Raw genomic sequence first — 26,448 nt, 5'->3', positions numbered from 1 at the left:
TGACGACCTGTGTGGTAGTGACCACTTTCCGATCTTTCTGTCACTACCACAGCGTCACTCTTCTGGGCGCCCTAGCAGATGGGCTATGAATAAGGCTGACTGGGACTTGTTCTCCTCCACTGCCGCTATTGAGCCTCTCTCTAATGATGACATTGATGCGATGGTTCAATCGGTCAACACCGGCATCGTTACTGCCGCCGAATCTGCCATTCCGCATTCCTCTGGGTCCCCTCGGCGGCAACTGTGCCTTGGTGGTCGCCTGAGATCGCTGAAGCGATTAAAGATCGCCGGCGGGCGCTACAGCGTCACAAGCGACATCCATCCATAGACCACCTTATCGCCTTCAAACGGCTGCGTGCACGAGCCCGCCTCCTCATCCGCCAAAGCAAGCAGGAGTGCTGGGAGCGGTATGTGTCCACCATTGGCCTCCATGTCTCTCCATCGCAGGTCTGGGCTAAGATCCGTCGCTTCTACAGCTATCGGACCCCTGTCAGCGTCCCTGCGCTCCCACTGAATGAATGGAGCAGTTTGTTCAGACTCCGACGAAATTGCCAACAGCTTGGCAGAGCATTTTGCTCTTAGTTCCGCTTCTTCCACTTACCCACTAGCCTTCCGCTCCATTAAAGAGCGGATGGAACGTCGGAGCCTTTCGTTTCGCACCCACCACCGAGAATCTTACAATGCTCCATTCAGTGAGTGGGAATTTCGCAGTGCCCTAGCCGCTTGCCCTGATACCGCTCCCGGGCCGGATCGCCTCCACTGTCAGATGCTGAAACACCTTACAGTGGACTGCAAGCGACGCCTCCTCGACCTTTACAACCGTCTCTGGGTCGAGGGTGAGCTTCCGTCGCAATGGCGGAAAAGCATTGTCATCCCCGTTTTGAAACCGGGCAAGAGCCCTTTGGAGGTGGACAGCTACCGCCCCATTAGCCTCACCAACGTTCTTTGCAAGCTTTTCGAACGGATGGTGAGCCGGCGCTTGAATTGGGTACTGGAGTCTCGTGGCCTTCTGGCCCTTGCCTTCGGCTCGACTTGGCACAGGGCACGAAGGACTCAGTCCCTCCAGAGGCTTTCCGCCGCCGCTTTTATTCCATCCTGGCCACGTATCAGGGCTCTGGCATTGTTTACACTGACGGCTCGATGGTTGCTGGTCGAGTCGGTTATGCGCTCACTGTAGGGGACCATTCCGAACAACGTTCCTTGGCGGCTGGCTGAAGCATTTACACTGCTGAGCTGGTCGCCATCTTTCGAGCCCTAGCGTATATCTGCTTCTGCTCAGGTGAGTCCTTCGTTATCTGTAGCGATTCCCTGAGCAGTTTACGAGCTCTCGACCAGTGTTTCCCTCGTTCTCGTCTGGTGATGGCTGTCTAGGAGTCCCTGAATACTCTTGACCGTTGCGGCCGCTCTGTGGTCTTTGTTTGGACTCCAGGCCATGTTGGGATCCCCGGGAATGAGAATGTTGACCGCCTGGCGAAAGAGGCCACCAGTCAACCACATCTGGAGATTGGCCTCCCGGCGACTGATTTGCGGGCCCTATTACGCCGCACAATTTTCGATTTATGGGACGCTGAATGGCGCAACCTGCCCGTACCAAATAAACTCCGTCGTATCAAGGCGTCGACGACTGTGTGGCAGTCGTCCATTCGGGTCTCCCGCCAGGAGTCTGTTGTCCTCTGCCGGCTGTGCATTGAGCACACTCGGCTGACACACGGCCACTTACTGCGCCGTGAGGACCCACCTCTGTGTCGCTGCGGCTCCGTTTTCTCTGTGGTGCACATTTTATTGGAGTGTCCGCTTTTAGCTGTGCTCAGGCAGACGTTCGCACTGCCTGACACGCTCCCTGCCCTTTTATCTGATGACCCTGCTATGGCTGGCTTAGTTTTACGTTTTATTCTGGCAGGGGGTTTTTATCATTTAATCTGAGTGTTTGTGTTTGTTTTATTGTTTTGTGTTGATTCTGGCTTTTGGCCTACGGTTTTAAACTCGGTTTTTAATGTGTTCTCGGTGTTTGGCTTTTCCTTTTTTTGTTCCTATGGTCGGCCAACCACCGTCACACTCTGTGTGATTTCATTCGTTTTGCCTGGTCTTTATCTCCGTTTCTCTTGTTCTGTGTCGTCTGTGTTCTACTCTGTTAATCGTTTTTATTCTCTGTGGGTGTTTTTAGGATTTGGAAAAAGGGACCGATGACCGTAGCAGTCTGGTCCCTTTAATCCCACAAAACCAACCAACCAGCCATCCAAACAGCCTTTCCCAGATGCCAACACTTGGTTGCCATCTTTTTTGATTTACGAATAGCTTAAGACACGACCTGGCGACATCATAACCTTGCCACATTATGTGAGTGAGGTCTCCAGGCCCCGCTCCCGATTTTTATCCAAAATTTCCTATCGCTCCATACTTTCCGCGTCCAATTTGGTGCCTCCCCACAGTTTCCAGCATGTCCAGGAGAATGGCATCCTGTAGAGCTCTGTATTGAGTGTATCTGTATTTTTAGTGGCCATTAGCGGTCTTGCAGAAGCTGTCAGGCGATTGGTCTCAGCGTCTCTGTATGCAGAAGACTTCTGAATTTTGTACTGCTCCTCCAATACTGGTGTTGCTGAGCAGCACCTTCAGGGAACCATTCATGAGGCATAGTCATGGCCTTAGCCCCCAGCTTCCAGTTTTCAGCTGCAAAGTTGTGTGTCACACACTTTTGTCTGCATCATACTGTTCATCCGGAACCAGAACTTCACCTTAATGATGGTCCACTCACTGTAATGGAGACATATCTATTCTTACGACTGGATTTCGATGCCCAATTGATGTGGCTTCCTCATCTCCATCACCTGAAGCAGAAGAGCTGGCATGACCTCAATGCCCTCTGCTGCCTGAACACCACCAACTGGGGTGCAGATCACTCTACAGTGCTGCAACTCTACATAACCCTTGTTCAATCCTGTCCTGACTATGGGAGTCTGGTTTATTCTTTGGTGGCACCCTGAACATTACATTTACTCGACCCAGTGTGCTACTGTGATGTTCGACTGGCAGCAGGAGGTTTCAGGACGAGTCCAGTGACCAGGCCAGAGTTCCTCCATTGAAGGTTAGGCGTGCACAACTGCTTGCCAGTTATGTTACATTTGTAGTTCTCCTGAGCATCCGAACTACCATCTCCTTTTCCCATCCATGGCGTTTCATCTCCAGCATCGGGGGACCAGGTCAGGGCTTAAGATTGCGGTTCGCATCCGATCTCTTCTGTCTGGAGTCCTTGCTTTTACCACCTATGCTGTAGGTCCATTCACGTACATCTCCATGGTGTACACTGAGGCCAAAACTTTGCCTGGTCCTTTCACAGGGCCCTAAGGACTCAGTTAACCTTTCTGCTCTGTGCTGTCACTTCCTCTCGGTTCTTGACATGTACCGGAACCATGAAGTGGTTGCCACTGACAGCTTAATGGGTGATGGTCAATTTGCCTTCGCATTTGTTCGTGGAGGTCATATTGAACAGCACTCCTTGCCAGAAAGCTGCAGTGTTTGGACTGCAGAACTGGCGGCCATTTCTTGTGCTCTTGACCACATCCGATCATGCCCTGGCGAGTCGTTTCTTCTCTTGAGGAGCCAGTGTTACCCTCACCATCCTTTGGTAGCGACCATCCAGGAGTCCATCTGTGCCCTGGAACGATCCAGTTGATCCCTGTTGTTTGTGTGGACCCCATGCCACGTTGGAATCCCAGGTAATGAACTTTCCAACAGGCTAGCCAAACAGGCTTCATGGAAAACACTTCTGGAGATTGTCATCCCTGTAACTGTCCTGCAATCATTATTACGCCACAAGGTTTTTCAGGTTTGGGAGATGAAATGGCATAATCTCAGTACACACAATAAACTGCGTGCGGCTAACACATCGCTACCTCGTGTGTCGCGAGGACCCCCCTCGGTGTCACTGTGGCTCACATATGACTTGTCATGCACATCTTGCTGGACTGCCCACATCTAGTCGCTCTGTGGTGGACTTTTAACGTTCCCAGCACCTTACCTTCAGTATTGGACAACAGTGCTTCAACAGCAGATTTAGTGTTATATTTTGTTCGTGAGAGGTTGTTTTATCATACCATATAGGTTGGGTGTCTAGCCTTCTCTCTGAGGTCGCCACCTTCCATCCATTTTAACTCTGTCGCACTTTCTTTGCATTTATTTGTCTTTGTGGTCGTGTTTTCCCTACATGTATTCATCTCGCCTTGCCTTTTTGGGGTGGAAATTTTAATGTGTTGCAGAGTGGCTGGCTCATCCTCTTTTATTACTGTGATCAGCCAGCCTAGACCATATGATCTATGGTTTTAATAACTTCTGCTTCTCCTTGTGGTGTATGTTTTTCCCATTTTTTCGTTCCATTTGTTTTATTTTTAGGTGTGGTGTTGGGTGTTTTTGTACCTTGAGCCTTGCTTGTCAAGAGAAAGGGACTGATGACTCTGCAGTATGGTCCCTTTATACCTAAAACCAACCAACCAACTAACTCTGTTCTTCATAGTATTGTTACATTCCATCAATGGTTTTCAATTACTTGAGTCTATACTTGGAGGACATCAGTGCTGTAGTTGATGAGACATTGAAATTTGGGCCATAATTCTAATATTTTGCAGTTATGACCAACTGAAAGGACAGCTTTTAAGGATAGACATTCTCAAGTTGTCTGTTACTCCACTCCACTGAAGCCACATAATGCCTGAGCAACAAGTACTACACTGTTGAGTAGGTAAAGTGTTCGTGAAATACTGTTTTGGTGTTGCTTTTATGTTTCGTTCATTTTGTAAGGGTGTGGTTTCTAACCTGTATGTTGCAATGAACAAATGCAGCGTAAATGAGTGAAGGTCATTTTATAGTAGTAGTATAGGTCTCACTCTGTTTCTTGTCATGTTGTGGCTCACACGAGGCAAGCTGCATCAACATTGGGCAGATGTGGACTCAGTGGAGACCAAGTACTGGAGGACACAATGTTATCACAGTGAGAGATGACCACAATCTTGTCTGCTTGCAAGGTGTTACAGGAATTGCATAGTTTAGCAAAGTAACACTAACAGTAAGTGGTCCAAAAAGTGCAAATAATGCACAGGAAAGGAAAATTAACTTGGGGTAATTGGCAGCATATTAAGAGAAAAAGACTTCATGATGGTGGATTGGAACAGAAATCACAAAAGGTAAGGTAATTCCTGCGAAGCAGCCACCAACGCAAGTGAATGGAATAATGCTGGATTGGTTTCTTCGGTTTTGTAAAAGGACATATGTTAATAGAATAACATGTGTCCTGAATGACATCATATGTGGCCTGTAGAGTACATGGCTCTGATCTGCATCTTCTGACAATATTATACTAAAAATAAGTAACATGGATAAAACTAACTACAGTTCTGTCTTTATCATTGATGAAAAAGTAGAATACACACTGCTATATTATTAAAAGACAATGTGGGGTATGTATGCAATACTGAAGTGTGTTCAAAAGAAGGATTCTAGGACATTCAAATATGTAAATTAAGTTAAAGCTGTACAAAGAATACCATGCCTTGATGCACAATGAAAAGTCAATTAACTTGATAAACTCCGCATACATAGGTGTGCCAGGCAGACGAAAGGAAGGTAAGACAGACGGTACATCATTGAAACAAGCTGCTTTCAAATATGAAGTCCAGTCAAAAGAAGTGTGTCAAAAAACATTGCTTTACGCATTCTGACTCACCCAGCAATGAAAACTCTCTCTTCAACATAAACTCGAAAGTGGAGTGACAACTCCTGACGATGGTTGAGGAAAATATTTGTGTAGGTCACAGCCATATCAAATGATGACAAGTCTCTGATTCGGGAACTCGGTTTCAGTTTCTCAAAGTAGGAATAAATCTCCGAAATAATTTCTGTACCACAATCTCAATCTGTTCAGAATTTTTCGCTCGTTTATGCTCACAGCTTCAGGTGAGATACAAATGCACAACATGGAACCTAGGTCAGTTGTCATGCAAAAGCAGACTGAGCATACAGACTGCTAAAAGACAACACAGAAATGGCTACAAAAGAACAACAATATGTATGTTATATGTGTTGATGTACAACAGGTTCTACTTTGTCATACATTGGCACATTCCATGGTATTCTGCCAGAGACAGCTGCCATGGTATAATTTCATGGTTCGTGACTTCGGTACTTAACTAACACAGTAAATTTAGGGGATAGATCTGATGCAAGATTTGGTTCAGCCAAAATAGTTTCCAGTTTGATTAAATTTGTTATGCTTGAAGGAGGTGTGGAACACAAACTAATTATATGGTATGACCACCATGTTGGGCAGAACAGTAACTGGAGAATTTTAGCACTTTGTTTCGGTCTGGTCAACTGCAAGTACTGTGTGGAAAAACATAAAAAGTTATTATGTTCAAGTCACAGTTTCCTACATTGTAACAGGAACTTCGCTATGATTGAGAAAAGAAAGTGTCAAAAGTTAGTGCTCCTTTAGAATGGAACCATGTCACAGCTTAGACCTCTGTTGAACTTTCAAAACTGACCATTCAGGAGACGATGGAAGACTTCAAGGGCATAGGATCTGTTGAGCTGGTTATCAAAACACCACATGCTTTGAAAATTACTGGTGTGCTCTGGTTGAAGTTATGCAGTGATGATCCTTGAGGCATAAGGATGCTTCATCCATGTGGAAGCCATTTCATTTTGAAACGTGGGTGTGAACATGAAGTAAAAGAAATTCTGTTGCGTTTTGCTTTTTGTTGCTCTACAATGGGGTACTGAAACTTGTAAGGAGAAGAAAAGTGATCTATTGGATGTGACGAAATACATGGAATCAAAATACAGGCATTTTGTAAAAAACATTGTGTACAATATGAGTGTAATGTGCCAGCTTGGGGCTCAATTTGATAACAAACTTATGTTCTATTATTTTAAGACCAAAGTAATAAGTTTACAATAAAAATCCGTTTGTGTCTTGTTATAATTTTCCTATTTAAAACTTTCAGATTCTAGGCAACCTGATCATTACAGTAGAATACAGAGTGATCTGCAGTAATGCTGTATATCAGTTGCTATACACTGTTTTTCTGTTACAATAGTTATCTATTTTCTAAAACCTCCCCTTAGTGCAATTTTAAAAAGCACAAGCAAGTATTTTCAACAGTCTGCATCTTCAAACAACACATATCTGCTATTACATTACTATTAATGGTATTTGTCGATTTCCTAAGAACTCCAAAATGTGGCCTACAGCGTTATTCATGCACATGCTTCATTTTGCCATGATTATGTGCATCTATCAGGTGACACAGATAGAGAATGTGATTGACTGGTGCCTCCTTCCAATCACTAGGAAAGTTTCATGGGCTCAGAGACATATGATATGCTGCTGTTAGAGAAGGAAGAAGTTCATTGTAATATGAGCAGTATTATACAGCCATCTCATATGGTCCAGGTGCCTTTTTTCTATTAAGTGGTTACACAGTATAAAATCAACAGTTATTGATCATCTCAAAATCTGTCATTTTGACGTTTATGCCGGTACTGAAAGGAGGAACTGCATTACAATATTCCATGATAATATAACTTTGGAAAAGCAAATTGAATTTTTTGGCCTTGTATCTGTTACCTTCAATTTGTGTGCCAGTAGAGTCACTGATGAAGATATCAGTCAAGCTACTGACACTGTGAGCTTACTCCTTACTGCGAAATTTCATTTAAGATGTGTAATGTTAATGTTTTGAAATTGGTCCTATGATGTACTAAGTTTCAGGCTAGTGACCAAATCTGATGTTGGAATGTACCTCTACAGTCCCATGCATGGGTCACAGCCATCCACCACTGAGTATCTACCCTGTTAAAACCACCAGCTGTCTACACTATATTTTGTCAGTCAAGCAACATCCAAAAGTATGAAGTTAGGTATATATTGCAATACTTAATGTATACTTAAACATGTAGTTTAAATGGAATTTAAATGCAGTGAAAACTAAATAATAAGGAAATATAAACACAGTGGCAAAGTTAAATTGAATGGTGTATACTGTCAATGTAAGACACAAAAGTAGAAATAGCCATACTTAAAATCATTAAATTGAATTATATAGGTTCACATAGCAAGGTTGAGCACTTCAGACTGAAGATAATGCAGTTCAATTATGTGAATAATTAAGAATATTTGACAGATTCCCCAGTTACATGAGCGACTTTGAAATCAGAACTAAAATCTAAGTTCCAACTTTGGGTCAATATAAGTTCATCTTTCATGCTGTGTCACTGTCTGATCAAAATTCAACACAAAACAGAACTATCAGTTGCACAAAGTGAAAGTTCTTCAGTCACAAAAACATACAACAATGAGAAAATGTGAAAATCCTCAAGTTTTGCTCAAAATCATATCGTCCATACAATTTTAGAGAACTTAAATCACACAACTGGTTGGCTGCCCAGAGACTTCAGTTCAGCTACTGTCAAAACCTACGCAGGCTTAACAGAAACTGTTCACCAGCCCAGTCTGTGTGAGAAACACAAATATATTACCAAAGAGCATGAGGCACAGCAGCACTGCTTATTTAAAACCTCAAGAAACCATACAATGCTAGTCAGCTCCAAAGCATCTTACAAAAGTAAATGGAAATAACAGTGATCGTAAGTACATTGTTCTTGTTGAAACTAAACAACTTAAAATAAACACCTTCCCATGATGTTCACTTTGAGGCTTATCAAACATTCTAAGATTAATTTTACATTAAATATCAGTGAAGAAACGTTACACTGCCATCATATGCAACTGTTAAAATAAGCAAATCTAAGGAAATATTTCTGTACAAACAAGTTTGTCATATCAGATGAGATCATAAATTTATGCTCGTGTACATGGTGCTTTAGGTTACTATGTAGCACATACCAAGTTTGAATTACAACCAATTGAACTGGACCCATCTTGATCTCACTGCATAATAGTCAATTTGTCAAAAAAAAAATACCTAAACACAAATTCACTAAGGATGATTGATTTGGTTTGATTTTGGCAGGGAAGCTAAAACAGCTTTGATCTATCATGGCACTGCCCGCACTGAAACAGTTAGTGTGGTATTGCTCCCTGTGTATCTAGTAAAGCCAACCAGTGCCCTTAGGTAGTGCAAGGAGTCCCTTTACCAGTTCTTCGTTAGACACAATTTCTCCCCTTCTAGTTGCCCCAAAATTTCTGCCCCTCTTGCTGTGGTATGTAAGTGTTTTTGGAAATTCTCATGGCTGGTCATCATCCCAACCATAAGTTTAATCTTTTTCCTGTTCAAGCCTAGGATTATAAAGCTTCTTTTAAAACATGGCTTTGGTATCATTATCTTACCATGTTTTTGCTTATAGACCTTGCTCCAGTATTCTATGTACTGTCTAGTAAGCCAGTTCTGTAGTCCTAGTTTGATCATAGTCATGGTGATTGTGAGGACAGGTTAGGGTCCAATGAATGGAGTCTTTGCCCCCATCCTGGCCAGTCTTTAGGCTTGTTCACTGCCACCGATCCCTGAGTGGCCAGGGACCCACATTAGGTTTACCCTATTGCTTCCCCTAGCTCCACCAGAGCACTGCGACATACTACAATAATCTTAGATCTAGTTGCAGGAGCTACCAATGATTTCAAGGCTGCCTGGCTGAATAGATATAGATGCTACGGTCCTTGTACCACTTATGTATATTCTCCTTCACACACGCCCTGATTTCAGTAATTTTAGCTTGGAATACCAAGGCCAGTTTTCCTAGAGTGATGATGCCATCCAGTCTTCGCTGAATCCGAGACACCCCGACCCCAGCACCTTGGTTTGATTTCTACCCATATGGTGTTGAACTGTTTTTTCTCACTGCTCCCTGCTTCCAATTATTATATTGTAAGGCTTGGTGAAGCAGTTGGAGTTATTATATAGTCGGCCTGCATTTCCCCAGCCATTCCTATATTTGCCCCACTCACTGTTTTAGTGTGTGTGTGTCTGGATATCCCATTGAGATCCAGTTTTTACCAGTTTTGAGTCTGTATGCACCAGCTGCTGCCTTCATCTAAACCCAAAGGTGTAGTGGAGGCATGTCCAGCATGGCTTCCATCTCAGCAGTTGGTGTACTACTAATTCTCCCTGTAATGGCTAACCAGGCCAGTCTCTGCACCTTAGCAAACTCCTTAGCTGCAACCTGATTTTCTACTTTCTTCCATAACACTAAGGCCCCATAGGAGATCCTAAGTGTAACTGCCGTGGTGTACATCCAGTGCATACTTCAGGGTCTTAGGCCCCAGTTGCCATAAGCCCGTCTGGTACTCACTAGAGTACAATTTGCCTTCGAGCAGATAATCTTAATTTGAGGAATTCATGTTAGTTTCTCATCTAAGATTACCCCTAGATATTTCACTATCCCCTTCACAGGTAGGGTTTCATTGAAAAGCTTTACATTCCAACTTGAGTGTTGGATATGCTTCTTTGTGATTGATACAACAGTCTTCTTAGGATTAACCTGTAGGTCCTGTTTAATGCACCAGTCTTCCACAATGTCAAGCGCACCTTGTGCCAAGTATTACTATGACAAGGTCATCTGCTTATCCTTGGCAAAAACATTGACTGGAATTTAGTTCCTAAATGAGTTCATTCACCACTAGATTCCACAAAGTGGACAAAACTTCTCCTGGTGGACAACCTCTAGTGACGTTAATTACCATTTCATTCATTATTCAGGCCACTACCCTTTTTCCACTAAGTGTGGCCCTAGTTCACCCACATATAGGGGTCAGTAAATCATGCACCTTCACTGCCCTAACCATGGAATCGAAGGTTGAATTACTAAAAGCCCCATCGATGTCCAGGAAGATGCAGAGAGCTATTTCTTGAAAGCAAAGTTCTTTCTCCACCCTCCCAACAAATAGATGGAGAGCTGTCTCACTTGATATACCTGGTTATGTGTTGGGGTTTGAATGCAGAGGAGCCCTAGTTAACCTCCTCTCCCCAACATGTACATTAGCCTGACTGATTGGTCTCATAACCTTTTGCCTTGTTATGATCAATTCTCCCTGGCTTTGGAATAAAGACAACCTTCACTGCCCTTCAGGCATTGGGAATGACTCCTGCTGCTAGGCTAACCCTGAATAACCTGCACAGGACTCTTTCAAGATTCTCTCCTACTTTTTTCAAGAGAGCTGGAAAGATGCCGTCTGGGCCAGGTTGCTTGACCAGTTAGAATGTTCCCACTGCCCACTGGATTTTACTGAAATTGACACACTCCTTAGCCAATTCCCAGTCCTCTCTTCGAGTGCCTGAGAACCATTGTCTTTCAGGGGTCACATTCTGGTCTACATTATCAGCCAGAGCATATTGAGGAAAGTAAGTTTTGCGGAGCAGTTCCAGTGTCTCATGTGCTGTCTTTGTATATTCTCCTCCTCCTTCCTCAATGTACCTTCTGGATTAGTTGGTACGAGGATTTTGTGAAGCCTGGCTTGAGATAAGCACCTCCACATGCTGGTCACTTTAGAACCTTATGAAATAATCTGAGATAAATATTATATTAAATATGAGTGAAAACATGAACTGCCATCATATGCAACTGTCAAAATAAGTAAATACAAGAAAATATTTCTATACGAACAAGTGTATCATATCAGGTGAGATAATAATTTCCTGCTCATTTACATGGTGTTTTTGGTTACTATGTAGCACATACCAAGTATGAATTACAACCAGTTGAAGTGGACGTATCTTGATCTCATACTGCATAATAGTTAATTTGTCAAAGAAACTACTTAAGACACATTCACTAAGGATAAAGGTAAGGGTTTAGTGTAAAATATGCTGTATTTTTGTGTATGGAAGTGTGGAGTATATTTAGCTCTGGTCAAATTAATTGAGTAGTTTGTCAAATTTTAGATACTCTGGATCCAGTTGAGTTCCAGACAAATTATGTATTCACTGTACAGTTTGATGTATTGGTTATGCTTGTGGCAGTTTTGGCTTACCAGTAGTACAATTTAGTGTTATTGTAATCAGTGTTTATAAAAATTGATATATTAGTGTTGAATTCAATTTTAGTGGTTTTCTATGTAATATTTGTGAATAATATTTTATTGCTGGAAAGTGACAAATTAGCAGTTAGCTATGAATCTGGTTTTTTGAGAGAATGGTCAGCAGAGTTAGAATATTTCATTTGTTGAATCCTTTGTTTATTTCTGTTCCTCACTTATTTTGGCCCTATTCATCTTTTGTTCATCAATGAGTTTGAGTATGTTTAAATGTGTGACAAAAATTGTACTTGCTATCATGGCATTGACCTTGGAAAAGTCCTACAATTCCTCAAAGGTACTAGTGCAAAAGTTGTATCAATGTGAATTTAAATACTGCCTTACAGTCGTTAGCTTACTCTCACAGGAAGGTAGTCCCAATGGATAGCAGATTATTGGCATTTCTCTTGGTGTGCGAGGAATATAGTTCACCCAAGCAAAATATTAAGTATATATTTGTTCGTGTTTCAATGTTAAATGAGAAATGGTCAGTGTCAATCATTTGAATTTAGATCCAGGCTCTGGCTTAGGCACTCAAAAAGTTTGGTTTTGCTCTAAAAAGAATTTTTCAGAAAAAAGACAGAGGTGAATTTTGGATCATGGAAACATTCCACGTGGGAAAAAATATATCTAAAAACAAAGATGATGAGACTTACCAAACAAAAGCGCTGGCAGGTCGATAGACACACAAACAAACACAAACATACACACAAAATTCAAGCTTTCGCAACAGACGGTTGCTTCATCAGGAAAGAGGGAAGGAGAGGGAAAGACGAAAGGATGTGGGTTTTAAGGGAGAGGGTAAGAAGTCATTCCAGTCCCGGGAGCGGAAAGACTTACCTTAGGGGGAAAAAAGGACAGGTATACACCGGCGCGCGTGCACACACACACACACACACACACACACACACACACACACACACACACACACACATCCACCCACCCACACACATATCCACCCACACACACACATATCCACCCACACACACACACACACACACACACACACACATATCCACCCACACACACACACACACATATCCACCCACCCACACACACACACACACACACACACACACACACACATATCCACCCACACACACACACATATCCACACACACACACACACACACACACACACACACATATCCACACACACACACACGCACATATCCACCCACACACACACGCACATATCCACCCACACACACATATCCACACACACACACATATCCACACACACACACATATATATATGTATATATATTGTTGTATGATCTTGCTCGTTCACTAGATATGTAACCACAGCAGCATGAAGCTGTTGCTGGAGTGGCACATACATGTGTTGCTCTTTTGTGACTGCATGCAAGCAGTACTGACAGCATAACACAACTGCAAAGTATTTCTGAGCACTGCTGTAACCTAACAAAACACTCCAAATACTGTTCCTTGCATATTTGCAGAGACACTTTGACCTACTTGCTGTAATATGTTTGCATTGCAAATACAATTGCTGTGCTTTACTAAGATGGTACTAGAAATGTGAAACAATATTATATATTATTTCCCTTCTCAATTACAGGCCAGCCAAGGTTTTACATTTCTTTATATTACTCCTTCATCTATACAATTTCTTGTTTCCACTCACTTGACATCCAGTTTCTATCTTCTCTTTTTGGAACTATTTTGCTGTGGGGTATTTATCAACTCAATTCTGTTTCTGTATTTGGTTTTAAATTTCTTGCTTCTTTATACAAGTTTCTTGTAGGTCTTGGTGCAGTTCTGTAGGCCAATGAGTTCTTTTCTTAAGCTTTTAGTACTGCTGCACAGTTTTTCATTTTAGTATGATAAGATTCATTAGCTTTCTTTGCCAAATTTTGTCTCCAGTTATTTTCCTACATATTTATCAATACTTCTTTATTGTTTCTGAGTTTAAATGTTTGTCCTGGTGATCTGTTTCCTAATATCTTTTCTTTTTTCATAATTTTCACTATTATTTGTTGGTTCTAAAATTAGTGTTTGTGATGCAGATCTGTATTCTGGCCAAATGACTGTGTTGCAAGTTGGAGGTTCTGCAATTTTGGAGAAAGAATTTTTACTGTAAACATCTTCTGTTAACAGAAATACAAAGACAATCTTTCATAGTCTACCTTTTGTGGCTCCATTTTCCCCACCATTTGGCTACATGACTTCTCATAGATCCTTAAATTTTTCTTCCACTGATACTTCGTATTTGATTGGGATATTGCAGTCCTGTTGTTACCCACTACTGCTTCTTACCAGAGGAGACGAGTAGTCATGCTTCTCCTACCATTTTTCTTTCTCTGTTTTGTGCTTTCTCTACACAGCGAGTATTGCTAAATTATCTACAATAGTTGAACAGACAATTTTGACATCCATTTTCCAACCAAGTAGTATTCAACTTCTGGTATTGGATTCTGACAACTGCTCCATCTGTTCAATCTTCACTTTTCTAGTATGGTCTGAAAGAAGAATGGAGTTAGTCCTTTGCCTTGGCTAAAGTCTGTTGGTATCTCAAATGAGGCTGTAGTTCTTTTAAGAGGACCCGTGTTGTCTTCTGTATTTCAGATTCTTTAAGAAGTTTGAATAAAAGCAGTCTTGCTTTATAGTCATAAGCCTTCTAAAATTTTACAGATGTATTCCAATAGTATTTTGCTCCTTTAGTCCTTAAGAATTTTCCCTTCAGAGGACCATCCTGTCGTAAGCTATCTCTGATATATCTCCTATTTTGGAATTGTTAGTGTTGTTTTCTCCTTGAACTTTTCGTGGAATTTTTTTTTAATCTTCCGTGAACATGGCTATCTGTTATTACAGGCCAGGAATCTTACTTTTATGATTCGGTGATAATAGTCAATTTCAACAGGTATCTATGTCCGACTCTGGAAATCAACACCTTCTTGGAATTTTACTTCGTTATTGGCACATAAGCTATCTGATATTCTCAAATCATATTATTGTTGACCTCATATCTTTTTAGTGGTGTATGTGGGTGGGGGGTTATCTGCCAGCAATTTAGCTAAATGTCTTTTTCTTACTACTTTCCCTTTTTTCTTACATCCACAGTCAGGCAGACATGAACATTTTCTCCCTGGACTGTTATGGAATGTATTTATTCAAAATTAATTTGGCAGCTGTACAATTCTCAAGTGGTAGCCCAGTGTGACATCTGAGTCCTTTATAATTCTTTTTCAGGTAATACTTTCCTTGTATCAGCCATGTTCACAAATTGCATATTCATTACAAGACAGGAGTCATCGTAATCTGTATGTCCAGACAATGGTAGTACTTCATGTACTAATTTCTGTCAGTCATGTCATACTGCACATCTTAATATCCACTCCCTAAGCACTAGGTATGACATTTAACAATTTTGATGTAGTTTATAGTAAAATGTCACTGGAGAATGGCATAAGTCAAAATTCCAGTTGTGAATAAATACATTTAATAGCAGTTTAGGCAGAAAATGTTCTGATCTCCATCCTGTGCCAGTCTTAGGATAAAAATTTAATAAAATTTGTGTATTTTCCTCTAACACTTCATCAGATGCTTCTCAATATTGTTCTCAGGACTGTTTTACTTTCTGCATTGTCCTTGTTACCCTGATTTATTATTGCATGTGCATTAATTACTGTGTACCTCTCATCTAAATATTGAATTATTGCAGGGAGAGAGTCTTTCTGGAGGTAATGAAAAATTTGTTACTGATTGCAAAATATATTTGCCATTTATAAATGCAGAGCCTAGTACTGGAGGAGTTTCACGAATTTCTTCCCTGTGTTCTCTTTGAAAAATCTATAGTTCTCTGAATGTGGTATTTCTTCATCTGTGAATGTGCTTTTTTGTAATGCCAATTTTAACTTGTTGTCCATTTACAATGTCTGAAAGTATTTTGAGTCTGCCAATATTTATTAATGTTTGTATATTTAATGGTCCAAGTTTGTATGTAGTTCTGGGTGTGAACTTCCGGTTCGGGTTAGAAGTCACTCCTCACCTCTGCAAATTGGTCTGGGCTGCCCAGAGCACAAAGGCCCAAATGTGTCACTTACGATGATCGATTCATTGGTCACTTTTCATAATTAAAAAAAAATTAATGAAAATCTTACACAAGACATAAGTACATGACAGATGAAAGATGTTTTGGTCACTTTTCTTTGTGAAGTGTCTAGTAGGAAGTATGGCTACAACCAAATTACTGGCTTGTGTAGATATTTACAGTACTGAAGACAAAGTGAGGAAATGGAGAGTGAATTCTTACTAACATTCTGTTTCATTAACTGAAACAGTTTATCATGTCCTCTTTAATATTATTTTCAAGCCTCACTTTCAGCATTTTGTGGACCACTCACATGTCTGTGGGCATTAATTGAATTACATTTATTTACTGTCTCATCAGTTGTAAGTCACAGGCAATTTCTTCATATATTTCAGGTGGAAACCTCAACAAGATACACATCTGATAGTGCAAGGTAAGTTTTCTTAATTCACTGCAGAACTTTTTGAGAAATATAAATTTTTATTACTTGTGAAAGTACCTCAGATATAAAATGCCCTACTGTAATTACTCAGTATTACCGATAAGCAACAACATTACAAGGCAGTATGGTCAGTAATGCTATTCTTTGCAACAACCATTATGTGACTGTTCCTAGATAAATAGGGCAAACATCTAATATCTGTACAGGTAAATAAAAGTTCAGGTGGAATGTCAGCAGCTGTATTGGGCTGAATTCAGAATGTCACATGAAAATCACTGAAGTTCAACAGATTCATCTTGATGAGTCCAAGCTAATATACTGCAATAGAAAAGTAAGAAGGAAGGGTGAGTGGCTATATATCCAAAAATTGGAGCTGATTCCTGGCCTTCCAGATTAATGAATATAGCGTTGAACAGCTCTTTCAATGCTGTGCCACAGTGGTGCTCAGGAAGCACACAAGCTTGTAGTGGTGACAGTGTATTGGCCACCATCAAGAAGAATCTTAAGTAGCTGGTGAATCCTCAATCTCTTGGTTTCTCCTTCGTCCCGGTGTGTTCCTGAAGGCTGGCCCATTCATTAGACGCATTACAGGTGACAAGGTAATGCATAATTCCAAGCTCCAGGTCAACAGGTAGGGTTTGCACATACACTCTGATACAGTCCAGGCCGAGAAATGGGTAACAGCCTAAGCTGTTACCTTCCCAAATCCCAATTGGTCCCTCTGTCAGGAGATCGGGAGGTGTGACCTGAGGTGTGAACAGTCATTTACGGTGGGGTGAATCCCCCCTCTGAGGGTGCCCCCAGTTGGAAGGAGCATGCCATTATAGATGTTGGCAATCATGGGGATTTATTTATTTATTTATTTATTTTGCAATGACTCACCATCTTAATGTGTGTCCACTAAACATAAACAGAATGAGGCTAAAGATTTGAAGACCCTCCCAACTGCACCTCGGTTCCTCATGGTATCATGTACTGGAGGTGGTCCGTCCTTTGTTACAGTTAATGTGTGCATTATTCTGAAAGGTGGTGTTGCAGTTGCAGGCCCTGTGAAATCCTATTCCCATTTATGTAATACAACTTTGCTTCTGAAGATGTATTGTGATTCTCAAGCTCAACTGCTTATAGCATCACATACAGGGTGTTACAAAAAGGTATGCCCAAACTTCAGGAAACATTCCTCACACACAAATAAGGAAAAGATGTTACGTGGACATGTGTCCGGAAACGCCTAATTTCCATGTTAGAGCTCATTTTAGTTTCGTCAGTATGTAATGTACTTCCTCGATTCTGATGATCAAATTGTAAATTTTCACAATCAACATGTGTGGGCTGACAAGAATCCGCACACAATTGTGCAATCACGTCATCAACACAGATTTTATGTGAACGTTTGGGCGGCCATTGTTGGTGATGTCTTGATTGGGCCCCATGTTCTTCCACCTACACTCAGTGGAGCACGTTATGATGAGTTCATACGGGATACTCCATCTGTGTTGCTAGAACATGTGGCTTTACAAGTACGACACAACATGTGGTTCATGCACAATGGAGCTCCTGCACATTTCAGTCGAAGTGTTCGTACGCTTCTCAACAACATATTCGGTGACCGATGGATTGGTAGAGGCGGACCAATTCCATGGCCTCCACGCTCTCCTGACCTCAACCCTCTTGACTTTCATTTATGGGGGCATTTGAAAACTCTTGTCTACGCAACCCCGGTACCAAAGGTAGAGTCTCTTCATGCTCATATTGTGGACGGGTGTGATACAATACGCCATTCTCCAGGGCTGCATCAGCGCATCAGGGATTCCATGCGACGGAGGGTGGATGCATGTATCCTCGCTAACGGAGGACATTTTGAACATTTCCTGTAACAAAGTGTTTGAAGTGACGCTGGTACGTTATGTTGCTGTGTGTTTCCATTCCATGATTAATGTGATTTGAAGAGAAGTAATAAAATGAGTTCTAACATGGAAAGTAAGCGTTTCCGGACACATGTCCACATAACATATTTTCTTTCTTTGTGTGTGAGGAATGTTTCCTGGAAGTTTGGTCATACCTTTTTGTAACACCCTGTATACAGAGCTATCCTGTTCGTGTGGCGAACCCTCTTACACTCAACTCTTCACAAGGTATTATTTACATTCTGATGCTTGATGGCCTTACTGAGTAATGTTTGCCTCAAAGATTAAGGCAGGCTATGTAGTCGTCACGGTCCAACCGTACATTACAAACCAGATGAGTTCCTACAAGTGTCAACATTATAATAAAACACTTATCTTGTCAAAACATGGCCAAATGTGTTACTCTTGGCAGAGATGCTTATGAGGGCAGCAGTTTGCCGCCTCCTCTCTGCTGTATCAATTGTAATACCTTGAATTTCCCATGTGTCTTAACAAGCAGAATGGAGGTTTGAGTGGTAGACATCAAGCTCCACTTCGTCACTCACAGTTTTTAGATAGTCAAAATCTGTGAATTTTACGATTGGCATTTACAGTACTGTTTTTGCTATGCTATGCATAATGGTGGATATGCCCACACAGACTTGCGACCCCAAGTTCAGTATTGCAGTAGTGAAGTCACCCAGGTCACAGTAGCATCCCCATCTGCTCCTACAGCTGCGCAACAAGCCATCAGATCTTTGCCCCTGGTGGTGAAACAACCTGTTACACAACTGTCAGGCTGAAAGGACAAAAGCAGTACTCCTGCAAAAGACTTTCTACAGTTAAAAACAGTCTTCATCTGCCAACTAGAAAGTTCTAAGAGCTCAAACAAAAACAAACTGTTTTCTCCTTACCTGATTTAGAGATCGTCTTCAGTGGTGTTGCAACATATACTCTCACCTGGCTGACCTCCATTTTGCTGGTGCCCACTGCCTACTGGTTTTCTGCCATAGAATTCACAGGCTGACAAAGGGAGAATGCCAATATGTTTGCAGAGCTCATGGAACAGGATTCTCCAGCCTCTGCCTCCTGTAGCAGTGGATTTTTGTAGGCTGGCACTCAGCAGCTACCAAGGTGACTAACCTTCATTTGTTCCCTCCTCCCCAATTATCGTTCCCCATTATCACTCTTCTCCAATGGAACGTTCGTGGCGTTAGATCCAACAAGGAGGAGTTACAGCTGCTCTTGGAATTGCAGTGTCCGCTTGTTTTCTGCTTCCAAGAAAAAAATTGTCCTCACAACCCCTTTGATCGCTCATGTTTCCTTCTGGTCCTTTGTGATGTTCCCCCAGGGAGCCATGCTGGTCATCCATCTCATTGAACACTCGACTGCTAGCTGTTGCAGTCTACATTTTCCTTCCTCATTTCACCTTTTCTCTACATAACTTCTACACCTCTCCGTCATTTGCTGTTACTGAGTCGGACTTACTCCAGCTCATTGGTCAGCTCCCTCACGCCTTTTTGCTGCTTGGCGACTTCAATGCCCACCATCTGCTTTGGTGCTCTGGGAGAACCTGTCCAAAAGGTTCCCTCTTAGCTGAGTTCCTGAATCATATCTTAGCACTGGAGCACTCACGTTCCTTTCAGATTCCAACCACATTTATTACCATTTGGACCTCTCGTTCTGCACTGTCCAGCTCGCTCATCATCTTGAATGGCCCATTCCCTCTGACACATACTCAAGTGATCAATTTCTGTGTGCTATCCATTTGCCAACTCCTATCCCACCTGAGTGCAGATCCAATTGGCAGCTTTCCAAGGCCAACCGGTGGCTTTACCCCCTCTCACGACATTTACACAGCTGTGATGACCACGTAAAGTATCTTCCAAACGTTATCCTTACCGCCGAAGTTTGTTCCATACCATGCACTTAAAGTTTACTGTAGCATGTTCTGTTCCCTGGTGGACTGAGGCATGCAGCAATGTGTTTCGCTTGCGGAGCTGTGCTCTCCACATTTTGAACAATCATCATGATACATCTGCTGGAGTTCTGGTATCCTGTAGTCCATACATCTGGGACTTCAGAGGCCATCTGCCACATTTGCTAGAGGAAGTGTTCAAAGACAAAGTTGTCTCAAGGTTTATATGGTTCGGATTTGTCAGACACATTTATCCTGGAAAACAGGATGCCTTAATGCTCGTTGTATCATTTCCTTTTTTTATCCCCATTAACCATATGGACTCTCGCTCCAGGCATCTCAGCTCCCTTTTCGTCAAGGGTTTTACAATTGGTTTCAGTTCTACATCAACTTGTCTCCTTAAGTCAGTGACGTTAGCTATGGTTCCGTGTGTTTCCAGCCAGTCAATGCTGTACGTAACTACCCCCTGCTCATATATTGGAGGAAAGTAGTTTGCTTTCAATTTAGCCCAATTAGGATTAGAGTGAACGTCAGTACATCAAAGCTTCAAATGATGCAGAGGCTTGCATACTGCTTGTTTTTATGCAATTTTCATGAAAAATATCAGTCAGAAATATCCTCAGAGGTATGAACTGAAGTCATGGTAGCGTCGAACATTGTACAACAGCTGGTTCCTATTGGTGAAGTGACAACACAATTCTTCAGGTGGCCTTAAATCACCAAGAGCTCCATACCTCGAACAACATCTAAATTTACTGTTCCACGTTTTGTGGTTTTGCACATTGTCTCAGGCAATGTGTCCTACATAAACACGCTGTAAAATCTCATGATTTTAAATTTTCTGACGAGACTAAGCAGATCTATGCTTTTAATCCTTCTTTCCAGTACCATTGCTGTGGGCGTTTTTTAATGTACAACCCAAGCCATCTTCTGTATTGTAAATAGAGGCCTTTACCTATAGCGATGGACTCCATGGTCATATTATGCCTTTTAGTTGATTGTAATTACTTTTCACTTTTTCAGGCATTATCTAGTGCTTGAAATATATCAGCTCTCCTAGCTAATGAAACCAGTGGCTGACAGCCCAGCAAATGTAGGTATCAAAACCAGAATTATTCCACCAGATGTCTTTGGTATAGGTAGGAACCTGGGCGTTTTAACACCTCATTTCCTTCCTTCTTTCTGCCTCAAGGAACCTTTTGGAGCTGTCACCAAATTTTTAAACATCCCATATGTGTTTCTTCTTCTTTAGTATGCAGTGAGATGCATTCAGTATTGCTTGAAGGTTAGTCCAGTACCCAATTTAAGTTCGAGCAAACATTGCCTTATCAACAGCATATGCAGAAACAGGTTTTCCTACATGAATATCCGTCCCTTGACGTACCTGTGCAGCCTTATCAGTGAATATTTGGTGTGCAATATGGTGATCTTTATTTGTAGTGTAGGCGATGATGTGCTCTTTGCACACATTTTCCAATGCGTTGAAGCCCTTATCACCATAATCTTGGTGCTATTTCAATTTTGTTCCAGCTCCACAGAAATTATATCCAGAGATACTAACTTCTGATGGCAGTTTCTCGAGAATATCACCTCCAACTTTGTTGATACATTTCCTACCACTCGTCACATTACTGCATGGTTTGAGCTTTGCTTTTCGTATTACGTAGCAGTTTGCGAGTGTTACCCAACTTTGCGAGTGTTACCCAACTGTTGAGCTTCGATGAGAAACTAAACCATTTCATCAAAACCCTGTTCCCTCGACATCTTACGATCTGCTCTATGAGGAACATAATGGGTTTAAAGCTATCCCGTAGTTCGTTTGTGACATCAATAGGTTTGTTATTAATTCTGTGGTGAATAATGCGATTATACTTGTCAAATATCTGTGGCTGTATGTTCAGCCATTTACACATACGTTGAAGATTAAATTGCTTCCACATCCGGTTTTTGATGGTCCAGTTCAACCATTTGGCAATACTAGTTTCCAAATGGGAGAATGTTGAGTAGCGATTTAACCAACATCATTCCAATTCTGCTTTGAAATGCCTGTCGTAAAATTCACTTCCAACATATTCCTCCAGGTTGTTGTGGAATCTAGTTAGTCCTGTCTGCAACAATTGTTTAGAAACCTCTCAAATCTCCTTCCCTGTCTTTACTTTCAAAGGTAAGGCCCAAGCAAATTTGGAATGTGTGTCTGTGACCGTGAGAATGTACTTGAAACCATTATTTGATTTTAAGTAGGCTTGCGTATCTGAGATCAGCCTGCCATGCATAATCCATTCCTTGTATTATCAGAAGTATTCCGCATGCAGATCTGTAAAGCTCGTGGACAACTCTCTCCACAATTACTCGACGATGCATATTTTTCAAAGCTCAGGTAAGATCGATAATATTTTGCTTATGTGATCAGCATTCTCTTCATCAGCTGAAGCTGCAAACAGTCGTAATTGAGCTATGATTTCATTTAGTTACCACAATTTGTATACTCTAGAAGTAGGTTGTTTAGTCTTTAAGACTAAATTTCGGTTATTTTACCTGCACTATATGGAACTGCTACAGTTACAATCCTGTATTTGTCACTCTATGAACCTTCCATGCATTTTTTGCTAAGTGGGTCAGGAGTCAACTACACAACGGAAGCAGTTCCATGAGTATGGGGATGTGTAGAGGAGACGGGGCTTTTTTTTTTAGGTTAGCGGGTCTCAGGTAAGTGCAGAAAGGGCTTCAGTTTCAAAGGCTGCAAGTAGAACACCGAAAGAGGGTAGATACAACCACAATAAAGGTATGGAAATAAGTTCCGCTGAAATTTTTCAAGAGACCTAACTATGTCCACAAAGAACGGATGAGATACAGTTGGTGTAGTGTTCATCGCTGGTGGAAGTAGTTTACCTTGTAGTGAAATTTAAGTAGATAGTTCCTTTGAGGTATTATGGGTAGTGATGAGTTAAAAGCTCTGGGCTGAGATGCCGTTTTCGATCTGTAAAACTACTACTTCCTGGCGTTTCGTTGCCAACTGCGGGAATATCTTTGGAGGTGAGTCAATGATGGCTGCCAGGCAGTGGAATTCCCATTCATATAGAGGGCACCAACATACGTTCAATTGGGACCAACTGTAAGTCTATCTCTGACTAGCGTCATTATTCTCGATCGAATGTAATCGATCGTCAAATGGTTGGTGGAAAGGCGACCACCGTATCCTGTGTAACTGTAAGCCTTCCTCTTTTCTGTTGAAATTATTGTGGTGTTCCTGAATCTCTCTAGCTTTCCTATACATACATACATGCATAATAATAGATGTCCTGGCTGACACGCTTGTGTCACTAAATTTTATTTCATGATCACCGTCTTTAAAAACTTGTTCCGCTACAGCTGATTTGTCAGTATATCCCAGTCGACAGTTTCTTTTGTGTTCCGTTTAGCAGGTATTGACATTTCTTATCGTTGTTCCAATATAAACCTTCCCACAGCCACATGCAATTTTATATTCGCCAATCTTATACACTCACTAATCTTGGTCAGTAAAAATCTTCTGGGTTTGAGGAAGACATCTTGCAACAGTCGCCGAAATGTCGAAATTTTATAGTTGGCAATGCGGCTTCAAACCAAGAAGAATTTTATTGACTGTAACAACGGACGCGGAAGCTTACGTTTACACTCACTAATCTCCTTTGTATGTCTAAAGATTGTTTAAACTTGAAACTTGGCCAGAACTTTACCATTACAGTCCGTAATATTGGGAATAATTGGAAGAAAAACTACCCTCGATATATTGGCGAAAGTAAATGTTTAATGTCAGTGGTAGGCATAAAACGTCGTCCGAAACCGTACTGAATGGTGTCTCTGAAATTTATTTTGAACAATGGGTACAGAAGCGCACTCAAAGTGTAAATACTTGCGAAAACATCCTTGACATCTTAATAGCTCTGATCAAACAGGGATTAGTGACCACAATGTTGTTGAGCCATGAAGAGTTCACAAGAGTGAATACTGTAACATCGAGACTCACCAAAATAAACGCAAAATTCACCCTTATAGCAGGTAAAATTTCGCTTGCCACATTCCGAAGAGACAGTTTCGACTCCGTCTGATAAGTCTTTCTAAACTTAGTCCAGATGCGGTTTAAAGTCAAATGAGTAATAACTGAGAGGTACACGTCAAATTAATAAAATGTGGTACTGACAAAAAACAGGTCAGACCACTGGTGCAGAAGCAATGAATTACACATGCCAAATTTAAAAGAACGCAAAATCCACAAGATTGGCGAAGTTTTACAGGAGCTCGAAATTTAGCGCAAAATCAATTAGAGAGACTTTTAATAGTTTCCAGAACGACATTGTCTCGAAATCTGATCGTAAACCCAAAGAAATTCTGGTTGTATGTAAAGTACACAATTGTAAAGGTGCATTAATACCTTCACTGCGCGATAACAATGGTAAAGTTATTGACGACAGTGCTACTAAAGCGAGTCACTGAAGACGGATTTCCTAAATTCAGTCTCAGGATAAATATAGTGGAGCAGCTTAACACCGAGAGAGGCAATGCCTCCAGGTTCCTTTCAGAATATGCTGATACAGTAGCTCCATACTTAGCAGTCATATACAACTCTTCAATGGCAGAAAGATTGGTACTCGAAGACAGGAAAGTTGCACAAATTACACCAGAAACCAAGAATGGGAATGTGAGTAACCCGATGAAATGCACGCCCATACAACTAACGTCGTTTGCAGTAGGATTTCGGAAAATATAGTCTGTTTCAACATTATGAATTACCTTGAAGACGACATTTATTCTCAAATAGCCAACACTTATTCGGGAAACATAATTCTTGTGAAACACAACAAGCTCTTTATTCTCGCAAAGTAATGACTGATTAGGACAGATGACATTACATTGATTCCATATTTATGGTTTGCAGAAGGCTTTTGACTCAATTCCTCACAAGTGACTCCCGATTACATTGTGTGCCCCTGGAGTATCATCGTAGTTGTGTGAACTGATTCATGATTTTGTACCAGAAAGGTCACAATTCGTAATAACTGACAGAAAGTCATCGAATTAATATCTGACGTTTCCCAAGTAAGTGTTATAGGTCCTTTGTTGTCCCTGACCTACATACACGATTTAGGAGACAATCTGAGCAGCTCTCTTAGATTGTTTGCAGATTATATTGTCATTTACCTTATTGTAAAGTCATCAGATGATCAAAACGAATTGTGGAGTGATAGATAAGATATGTGTATGATGTGGAAAATAGCAATTGACTGTAAATAATGAAGAGTATGAAGTAAACCATGTGAGTACGGAAAGGAATGTGCTAAATTTCGTTCACACGATAAATCATACAAACCTAAAAGTTGTGAACTCAACTGAATGCATAGGAAATACACTTATGAATAAATTAAATCATAACATCCTTATATATACTGCTCTGGAGAAAGCAAACCAAAGACTGATTCCTTGGCAGACCACTTGGAAAACGTAACAGGTCTACTAAAGAAACGGCTTACATTATGCTTATCTATTATCTTGTGGACTATTGCAGTGTGGTGTGGGACATGAAAGAAATTGAAATAAGTGCAGCTCGTTTTATACCATCGCAAAATAAGGGAGAATGTGGAGAAATTATCATAGTAAAGTATGAGAAATCAGAGCCCACATGGAAAGGTGTAAGTGCTCGTTTCCCTGCATGCAGTGAGAGTGGAATGGTAGAGAAGTATATTACAAATGATGGTTCGATGACCTTCTGCCAGGCCCATAAACGGCAGAGTAATCATGTACGTATAGATCAGGCATCATCGTCATTTTACATAGTAACAAAACATGTGAAAGTTACAGGTAGATCAGTTCTTAAACGTTTCCTGGATGGACAGGTATTTTAAACAATTTAACATATGCAGCACTTCATACATGTTAGTTGTAGTATCATGATATAATATAATGGGCTCAGAGACGTGAGATGCACGGGGCAGTGTGTGCTTCATGAAAGTTGATGGAGCACTGGCCATGGAGTGGAGGTAGCAGAGGCTCATATCAGTGAAATATGACATGAATCTGAACTGCACTTGGAATAGGAGCCCCTACACATACAATTAGCCAAAGCACAGGGAGGAGAGTCCTCATTCCTTCCTTCCC

At 41.3% G+C, this 26,448-nt stretch overlaps 1 protein-coding gene across 9 annotated transcripts in view; it reads left to right on the top strand.

Annotated features, from left to right (window-relative positions):
- The window catches only part of LOC126213063 (zinc finger protein 43-like), a 173,432-nt gene that overhangs the window by 83,678 nt on the left and 63,306 nt on the right, over positions 1-26,448 (top strand). For all 9 annotated transcript variants that reach the window (XM_049940642.1, XM_049940644.1, XM_049940643.1 and 6 more), the window contains one exon: positions 16,466-16,503. In XM_049940642.1, coding sequence (XP_049796599.1) covers positions 16,466-16,503 — 38 coding nt within the window. The remainder of the gene's footprint in view (positions 1-16,465; positions 16,504-26,448) is intronic.

This window comes from Schistocerca nitens, chromosome 11 (genome assembly GCF_023898315.1).
Source record: "Schistocerca nitens isolate TAMUIC-IGC-003100 chromosome 11, iqSchNite1.1, whole genome shotgun sequence".
Lineage (NCBI taxonomy): Eukaryota > Metazoa > Arthropoda > Insecta > Orthoptera > Acrididae > Schistocerca > Schistocerca nitens.
This window is presented reverse-complemented; position numbering and strand designations above follow the sequence as displayed.